At 46.0% G+C, this 9,449-nt stretch overlaps 2 protein-coding genes across 2 annotated transcripts; one reads left to right on the top strand and one right to left on the bottom strand.

Moving 5' to 3' along the window:
- Positions 1-1,007: 1,007 nt before the first annotated feature.
- On the top strand, positions 1,008-1,749 carry LOC124704098 (two-component response regulator ORR41-like). Its single transcript, XM_047236343.1, has 4 exons — positions 1,008-1,061; positions 1,198-1,362; positions 1,469-1,588; positions 1,696-1,749. The coding sequence occupies exons 1-4, from the start codon at positions 1,008-1,010 to the stop codon at positions 1,747-1,749; spliced, it is 393 nt and encodes a 130-aa protein (XP_047092299.1).
- Positions 1,750-3,934: 2,185 nt separating this feature from the next.
- On the bottom strand, positions 3,935-5,035 carry LOC124697403 (BTB/POZ and MATH domain-containing protein 1-like). The gene has a single exon (XM_047230002.1). It carries the CDS (start codon positions 5,033-5,035, stop codon positions 3,935-3,937), a length of 1,101 nt encoding a protein of 366 aa, XP_047085958.1.
- Positions 5,036-9,449: the final 4,414 nt, after the last annotated feature.

Genomic DNA, 9,449 nt, shown 5'->3' with positions numbered 1-9,449 from the left:
TTCATCGACGTGTAGGGCAAAACGAAGACGGCTACCAAAATCTTAAACTAATATGTTGAAAATTCTACTTTTATTAAAAACTCCACTCGTAGATCAGGTTTCCCAAGCCTCTAGGTGCCAACGAGGCTAGCCGGGAGAGGGGAAACCAATTTATGACGGAAACGGAGGTGGGTTGTTTCAGCGGTGGCTAGGTACACAAGTCGCCAAAACGCAGGATCCGTCTGTCCCTATATCTATTCTTGAATGTCCCTCGATCTATATTCTTCTACCACCCAATAGAAATTCGACGCTCAATGTAGTGCACGTTTTGGCTTCAAATCGAGCCAAATTACCAACGTGAGCAAACGACACGTGGGCTTGCCAACGACAGAGCATCCTAGTCAATCAAATAGTTCACGCTAGCTGCTCGATCTGGCAAATTATGCTAGCTTGCACGAGTCGGGGTAAGCAGCCATATATAAAACCAATGATCGGCGACCCCAATTACCATCCTCGATCACTGGATGCTCAGAATGGTTCCACAGATATAGCCCGATCTGATCCTGACGATCTGTGGCATCTTAACCACGTCATGTGTGCGCACTTTTCCTTGCACAAAATCGCGAGCAGGATCGATTCTTGAAACAGCGACACAATCTAGCCGATGCGTCGCAATTATTGTTGGGCGATTAGCTACCTATGGTGTTACCGTGAGGAAGTAGCATGCGTGCGGCCAGTTAACACTGTGGATCGGGCGGTAGTAGTTACGATCGTACAGATTCTTGCCGAAAAGAGGCCAAGCACCGGCAGATGGCGTGAAGATTTACAACCCATGCAATTCCGTGTAATGTAAACGTCGGGGAGATACACCGCGATCTGTGTGCTCCGGCCTCATCGATCCATCCATCGAGCTGCCAGTCTGCTCACTGTTTAAAAAGCGGGGCTCCCTTTCTAACTAGCCAGCAACGGTTGATACGAGTTAGCAGACAGTGTCTCGAAAAAGGTAGGCGGTGACGCAGGCAGAAGCAATGGATCGGAGGAGGATCAGAGTGCTCCTCGTGGAGGACGAGGAGATCCACAGGGTACGTAATTAACTAATTGATCACTAACCTGCTGCGTGTGTTAACTGCACTGTTTGTTCTTGTTATGATTTAGTTCTGTCGATGGAGTAGGCGATCGAGTTGCGATGGTTAACTGATGATCATGTTGGAATAGCAGGTTGTGGCAAGAGCGGTGCTGAGGGCGGCCGGCGTCGAGGTGGAGGAGGCGGAGAACGGCGCCGAGGCGGTGCGGCGCGTGCGGGAGAGCGGCGCCGGTGGCGGCAGCGGCGCGTACAACATCATCTTCACGGACAAGCAGATGCCAGTCATGGACGGCCACGAGGTATAAACTCCTCGTACACTACTTGCCATTGGATGCATGCCGGCCGTGTACATAGATATGCGTTAGTCATCTGTCCGGCCGGGCGAACGTGTGCGCGTGCATGCAGGCGACGAGGCAGATCAGGGCGATGGGGGTGGCGACGCCGATCGTCGCCGTGTCAAGCGACAGCCTCCCGCCGGACGTCCAGGCGTTCATCACCGCCGGCGCCAACGACTTCACGCCCAAGGTGACGATCCACCGGATCAACCTTGTTTTACTCCTGATGCATGTATCTGACGCCCTTGACTCGAGGTCTGGCCGTTTCCTGATCCTAATGCATATGCATGCGTGCAGCCGCTGACAAAGGAGAAGCTGGGCCACATTCTCGCCAAGTTCGGGCTTGCATAACGGCCATTAGCTAGTACAGTACTCCACTTAGCTTGGTTCAGACATGCGAATAAGCATATGTTGATTCCAGCAGATTACTGTCTAGAGCAGGGCGAGGAACTTCGAGGTGCCTTAGAGTAATTCTCATGCTTCCGGTCTATGGATTAGTTATAAAAGAAGCATGAATATATTGATTATTCTATGCATATAATAGAATGTGAATTTGTCTCTAGAAAAAAATTGTGAATATATGGGTTTGCACTTTGCACGATGAACGATGATCGTCTGGAGATGTCCCAGGCCGGATATGGTGGGCTTTTGGTGGCTTATTTCGTCCATGGCATCTACGGCTTGTTAATCTCTGAACTTCGTGGTTGCAAAATAAATGGTATTCAGATGACTTCAGTTCTGCCATCCTTATTTGTGATTCAGACATACTATTATTTTTTTCCCGTAGGGATGAGCTAGTACTGTTGCAGAATATAAACTCTATTGCTTTAGACCATGTACTATGTAGCGCTGGATCATAGCAAATGGCGTCAGAAATAAGAGCCGATCCATTTTCCTTGCTATGTAGGTTCGGTTCTTTTGTAGGCCCAACCTGGCACATGCATCACCGTTTTAATACTTCTTTATACATCATCTCTCTCCTTCTTCTCTCTGAATCATGGGCCAGCCTGACACAATTTGCCATATGAACCGAACCAAGAAGTTGATCCGCTTTTTGTGTCAGGAGCCATGCATCGATGCCCTGCTATGTGGTGAACCGGCTCATAGTCATCTATGGTTCGCTTTTCATGCACATAGTGCATGGTCTTAGTCGTAGCCATATGGAAGGATGCCAAACTTCCTATCCTGCAGCCTTGCCTGGTCACCACATAAGTCAGTGACCAATTAGTTGAGCTAGGCTGAGATGAGAATATCTGGGTTGGCTCGACCTACCAAACACACCCTAAAAGGATGCTTTTGCCCCGGTTGACTGTATTTCGTTATCCCAAAAGGTAATGAAATTCGATCCTGCTGGATCGCATGGAAAAAAAACCACGTAAGTCAGTCGCCAATGAATACTATGTCCAAATATCATTGCTACCAGCTGCAATCCTAAGAAAAGTATTAAACGATATAAACTGAGGCTCAGTTTGGTTGCTCAGTACTTTCTAAACCATAATATTTTAAAATCAAAGTATTTCAACGCCTCGCTGACATATACCACAGTTTACCTCCTTTCTCGGTTATAGAAAAATAGGATGGGACCTCTTTCTCCAACACTTCAAAAACCTTTAAGTTTTGGATAATAACACTTCAGTTATAAACCATAGCATTTATTGTATCCAAACACCTTAAAGTATTTAATATTTAAATATTTTCAGAAACCAAAGTTTTCTCTGAATACTTCAAAAATATTTTGATGCCAAAGAGGGCCTCAGTTGTGAATATATAGATTTTTGTTTTTTTATAGGGAAATATAGATTTGGGTGGACGTTTTGGACTAGTAATGTCCAAGCATTGGGTGGCTTATTTATTTCCTCCATGGGCTTCGTGGGGTTGTGGCCTGTTTTATCTGAATTTCTTGGTTGCGAAATAAATGGTATGGAAATGACTTCAGTTTGCTATCGTTATTTGTGATTCATATACTTGCAGAATATACTGGCATCTCTTTTGCGAACTGAAATATTTATCCCTAGTATATAAAGGATGCAGCTTTACGTGGAAGGAAATACATTCAACATTGCTTCATATGATCACTTCAGAAGTCAGTCACTAACGAATACTATGCCCAAATATCACGACGACCAACTGCAGTATTAGAAATTTGTAAACCATCTACGGACATAAACCCCAATTGTGAAGCCAACAATTTCTCAGTGGATACACACTAGCTTCCAAAATCTCATGGCTCGCAGAAAATGTACAAATCAGTGAAGGCAAATGAAGGGAACTAGTTGAAACTTGAAAGGCTTATAACTTCTGGAGTAATTGTTCATAGGATTAGCACAAATACTACTATTTTGATCTGCACATGCTTGTTGTGCCGTTAATAATTCTTCACAAAGAACACATTGACCAAGCAAAAGGAAAAATGCTGAGGTACATCACATCCTTGTGAGAACATGACTAAAAATAAAACTACTACTAATAATAGTATGCAGTCTTTAGTACCTCTAATGATTGCAAGTGCCAGGAATTAAACCTCATGTCCATGCCCTTAATCTTGTTCCCCCAAGTCAACTAGACCAACCTTGATGACGAGGAGATCCATGGCAACATCGGGGTACCTCTTGAATAAAGACCCAAAGCCTTCAGACTCCAATACCGCATTCAGATTCGTCGGTGAGCAGGTAGAGAGAAAGTCCAAGCATGCCGCCTTAAGCCCATGGCAGTGGTGTTGCTCCGCCAGTGCCCAGATGGTCACCACAGAGTTCGTATCAATACCTCTGCTCAACTTATCTTGGCAAATCAGCTTGCACCTGTCCAGACCATACCTGTCCGCAGCAACAAGCAGATGCTGAGCCATGACATATTCTTCCTTTTGATCCATATCAGGCAGTGCATCCGTGTACATGAAAGTAAGCAGAGCCTTGAACACTTGCGCCTCCATGTCATCTATACGTATGGGAGCTGTTGTTGTGCTCTCCTTCATCGGGCTAAGGAACTCGGCTCTGAAGACCGGAGATCGGGCAGCGAGCACCGACCGGTGCGCCGAGAACGTCTCCCCACCGACTAGGAACTCGACATCAACGACCGCCTTGCTGGACAGGAGATCCCCGAAGTGCATGTGCATGTCAGACGGCGGCACAACGATGGCTGGTGTCTCCTGAGCGTGGAACCCGCCGAGGACGCTGACATCGACCTTGACAGTGAAGGAATCGTCGTTGAGGTGCTCTAAATTTTCCAGTACCTCCCTTCTGATGAAATTATCGCATCCCCAAGAATTAGGAAGATGGAGGCTCTCTGGGCCAGCAATGCCGGTATAGGACCGCACCGGCTGCCCGAGTTGGTCCAGTAAGCTGAACTGAACGTACACCTTCACGGCCTTGGTGTTGGCGGCGGTATCATCCAGTGTGATAAAGAGGGAGATGTAATCGATGCTCTTGGACTTGCAGCCGTTGGGATAGTAGCGCACACGCCATGTGCGGCCACCAACCCGGAACGGCCAAGAGTCGATCCGCTCACCATTGGGGAGCTCCTTCGTGCGCGAGTAGCTTATGATCTTTAGCATGTGGTAGCCGCTGATCGCGCCGGCAACAATGGAGGAGGCGGATCCGGAGAGGGGCGCGTCAGCGGAGACGCGCGGTGAGGTCGGCATGGTGGACGGCGTGATCGGTTGGCCCGGTCGCGATGGCTTGAGGTTGAGGAGGCGAGACTCCTCCCCTTCTTTTGTGACAGGAACATCGAGGGTTTTGGTGGTGTTTTTTTTATTATACTGTCAGACTAGGGTTATCGTGGAAGTGTCTTGGGCTTTGGCGCCCGAAAGGTTGGGCCGAGCTGTGTCAGTTTAGGCATATTCTCTATTTTCCTTGCTGACCCTTTCACTTCATGGCCTTTATTAGGTTAATACGCTGCAACTTTTTTTAAACACAGGCCAATAAAGGACACTTGGAGTGGGAAACCCGATCTATGCGTGGAGTTTTCAATAAAAGTAGTGTTTTCAGTAGATTATGTTAGGATCCGGGTAGTCGTCTTCTTGTTGGTTTTCCCTCAATAATGAAGATGGCATCGTCTGCAATAAGTGATCTTCGGGCTTTCGCTCGACAACGAGATATTCTTCTCGGCGTCAATGGTGGTGTTAAAAGATTACGATCATCTAGGTATGGGCCTTCAGATCTTGCTTCGCCAGATCGATTTTGGATCTTTTGTCGTTGTTGCCGCGAGGAGGATTATTCTCGCAGTTTTTGTCCCGGCTGCTACGTCCTCGACAATGGTGATTCGTACTCTCGGCTCTCCATTGACGATGACAAAGCTAGTCGGTTGTTATTCCCTGACATACTGGTAATGGTACTCTTGCCGATGTTGAATGATTGCTTTAATGGTTGTGTGCGTGCACGCAACCTTGGCATTGCGGCTCAAAAAATTATGGGGAAACTTTCGTCGGTATTTACAGGTCTATGGTTCGTTATCTATGTTTGGCTGCCTTTAGAAGAGTACTAGATTGTGTTCTGGAAGAAAAAAAATTTGAAGACCTCAAAAATTTGTTACTATCTTTTAGACTTTTTTTGTAATCGAGATTGGAGTCAAATCATGTATCTCTACCATGTACTATTTGTTACTATGAATACTAGAAGGATACCCCGCGCGCTGCAGCGAGAATTTCTCTGATAATTCTATTATATAAAAAATAAAAGGATAGAAGTTGATTGGAATAGAATGTTATTTGTAGGAACATGCGGGATTCAAACTGACGTAAATGGTTATGTAGTTGGCGGATAAAAGTTGATGATGTGGATAATTGGATGGCTTAAAAAATAGATGATCTGGCTTGCATGTAAAATATTAATGAATGTTAGTGAGGGATGACATGGACAATTGAATGGCTAATAGAATGGATGATGTTGATAGCTTGCATGTTGAGATAGACAACTTAAATGACCCTCTAGTGGGATTTTGCTTTATAAGAGATATAGATATGTGGTACTGATTGTCAAAAAAAAAAGGGATGAGAGACGATTCTATAAAAAAACCCGTCATGAGATCACGAGAAACCCTAGAAAATATTGGGGAGTGGAAGGGAGGATCCTGGACAAGGGATAGATATGGAGAATGGGGAAAGAGGAGAGGCTGGAAACCAGCTGCCCCAGGTGACGCCGTCGTCATAGCGAGCGTACACGACGGCGCCTCGCTGTCCGCCACGCTTTCACGGTTTCACATGGAAGGATAAAAATGAGTTGTGAAATGTCTATTCTTGTCATGGGACACTAGCAAAACTATAGTGTAAGCCACGACATCTCTTTCCTCCACTAGTATAGAAAAGGCTATAGAGGCATGCTTATTAGTGGTGTGCCATATACGAGCACCCTAACAAAATAGTGGTCGCGTGCAATTAAAGCGCACACTATTGTTCTTACTTGACGCGTGGGTCAATACATGTGCGCTACCAATAGTAACCCGAATTTTTTAGGGCCCAACCCACACGTACAAGATCGATGCACAACACCCAACACACGAAGGTTTGCGTGGGTCCATATATGTGCACTACCAATAGTAGTCCAAATTTACTGAGGTTTGCGCGTTTGGGAGACTGGGAGAAGGTGATGGATGGCGGACCATGGGTCTTCAAGGACAAGAGTGTACTGATTGCACCCTATGACGGGTTTACAAAACCCTCCACTATAGATCTCAACATGATTCTGATGTGGATCCAAATTCATGACCTCCCTAATGGGTTTAAGGGGATGATTAAATCGTTGGCCAATAATGTTGGTGAGTTTGTGGCGATGGAGCCCCAGTCCCTTGATGCCATTGGCAACTACTACATGGTTCGGGTGAAATTGGATGTGAGAAAAACTAAAAGCTATTGTCTCAATCATTCGGGACGAAACTTGTCATTTGTTCTTAGTCAAATATGAACGCATCCTGGATTGGTGTGCAATATGCGGAATGCTGGGCCATCTATACAAGGAGCATGGTGATGGGTGCATGAGGAGTCTACTCTGTTCTTCAGAGATCTAAAGGTTGTTTCTGCTTGGAGGCCAAGTGATCGCCCGGGAAGAGGGCGTGGACGTGGTGGCGGACCAATGGTTGGACCCGCAAGTGGTGGAACAGGTCGTGGTGGTGACCCTTTCTTTGATGATAAGGATGATGAAGAGTATACAAAGGATGCTGAGATGGAGGATATTGAAAACAATAGGAAGAGAGGAGCTTCTGGAGGGGCAAGGTTGTTGTGCCACCACGGACGGTAGCATCCGTTGCGGGTGCTCTTGATAAGAACCCCATTGCCAATTCATAGATACCGACAAGTCCACCGATCAAACGTGATCCAAAGCTTGTGACTAAGGGGGTCGGAGATGGAGATGTTGAAGAACAAAATAGCTGTAAAAATAATGGCGTGTTGGCGGGCTCCCTCAAGGGGCGCCGCCAAGCCCAATGAGTCTATTCAACTTGAACTGTCGAGGAGCAGGCAATGCCTCGACGATTCGTGAGCTTCACGACTTTGTCGTTAAAATTTTCCCATCTATCTTCTGCTTGCAAGAAACTCAAATTAGCAAGGCCAGAGCTGAGTCGTTCGCATCATCTTTAGGCTATGATCAAGCTTTCGCAGTTGGTAGTGATGGCCGGAGTCGTGGGCTATGTCTGTATTGGAATAATGATATAAATGTTACTATCTTGGGGTACTCCCAGTATCATATTGATGCTTCTATTATTGGCATCACAGATGTAGATTGGAGAATTACCATTGTCTATATATGGTGAGGCGCAAACTAATGAGAGTTTTAAAACATGGGACATGCTTAGGGGAATCTGCAGCACTAGTTCCCTCCCATGGTTATATTGGGGAGACTTCAATGAAGTCCTCAGAGCTGATGAACATGTAGGTGTTGGCCGCCGGACACATCCACAAATTCAAGGTTTCCGTGATGCGGTAGACACATGCAACTTGATGGATTTGGGTTTCAAAGGTCACTTCTAGACTTGGGAAAAGAAAGTTACCGGTGGAACATTCACAAGAGTGTGCCTTGATCATGGTCTGGGGTCGGCTGAGTGGGTTGCGCAATTTCCACTTGCTTCTGTAAAGCATATTGATGCGGCTACTTTAGATCATTATGCACTTCTACTGCAGTTATCGGAGGAGGAACCAACTGGGAGGTCCGAAAGCGCCTATTCCGATATGAAACAATGTGAGAGCGCGACGAGGGGTTGAAGCCCACCGTTGCGGCGGGTTGGGGGCGAAATCACGGGGAAAACTTTGTTGATTTGGTACGTGGCAAACTCAGTGGCCTGGCTAGGGATTTGAGTAGTTGGGGTACTGAAACTTTCAGAAATGTCAGGAAAGAAATTCGTAAACTGAAACTAGAGCTGGAAAATTTAAAAGCTATGCCATTCAGGGTTGGACTTTCACATGTGGAGATCAAAGTCGCTGATAGGTGATTACGCGTGAAGCACACGTCCGTTGGGAACCCCAAGAGGAAGGTGTGATACGCACAGCAGCAAGTTTTCCCTCAGAAAGAAACCAAGGTTATCAAACCAGTAGGAGCCAAGAAGCACGTGAAGGTTGTTGGTGGAGGAGTGTAGTGCGGCGCAACACCAGTGAAACCGGCGCCAACGTGGAACCTGCACAACCCAATCAAGATACTTTGCCCCAACGTAACATGGTGAGGTTGTCAATCTCACCGGCTTGCTGAAAACAAAGGATTAAACGTATCGAGTGGAAGATGGTGTTTGTTTGCAAAGAACAAGTAAAGAACAATGATTGCGGTAGATTGTATTCAGATGTAAAAGAATGGACCGGGGTCCACAGTTCACTAGTGGTGTCTCTCCAATAAGATAACTAGCATGCTGGGTGAACAAATTACAGGTGGGCAATTTACAAATAAAGATTCAATACATATCAATGATGATTACTATGAGATTTAATCAGGGCATTATGATACGTCTCCGACGTATCGATAATTTCTTATGTTCCATGCCACTTTATTGATGATACCTACATGTTTTATACATATTATATGTCATATTTATGCGTTTTCCGGAACTAACCTATTGACGAGATGCCGAAGTGCCAGTTC

Source organism: Lolium rigidum, chromosome 3 (assembly GCF_022539505.1).
Source record: "Lolium rigidum isolate FL_2022 chromosome 3, APGP_CSIRO_Lrig_0.1, whole genome shotgun sequence".
In the NCBI taxonomy this organism is placed as follows: Eukaryota; Viridiplantae; Streptophyta; class Magnoliopsida; order Poales; family Poaceae; genus Lolium; species Lolium rigidum.
This window is presented reverse-complemented; position numbering and strand designations above follow the sequence as displayed.

Excerpts from the sequence above, each read along its gene's own strand:
- LOC124697403 (XM_047230002.1), bottom strand. The coding sequence starts at position 5,035 with ATGCCGACCTCACCGCGCGTCTCCGCTGACGCGCCCCTCTCCGGATCC.
- LOC124704098 (XM_047236343.1), top strand. The coding sequence starts at position 1,008 with ATGGATCGGAGGAGGATCAGAGTGCTCCTCGTGGAGGACGAGGAGATC. Across the intron at positions 1,062-1,197 it reads AGGACGAGGAGATCCACAGG|GTTGTGGCAAGAGCGGTGCT; the intron begins GTACGTAATTAA and ends TTGGAATAGCAG. Across the intron at positions 1,589-1,695 it reads CCAACGACTTCACGCCCAAG|CCGCTGACAAAGGAGAAGCT; the intron begins GTGACGATCCAC and ends GCATGCGTGCAG.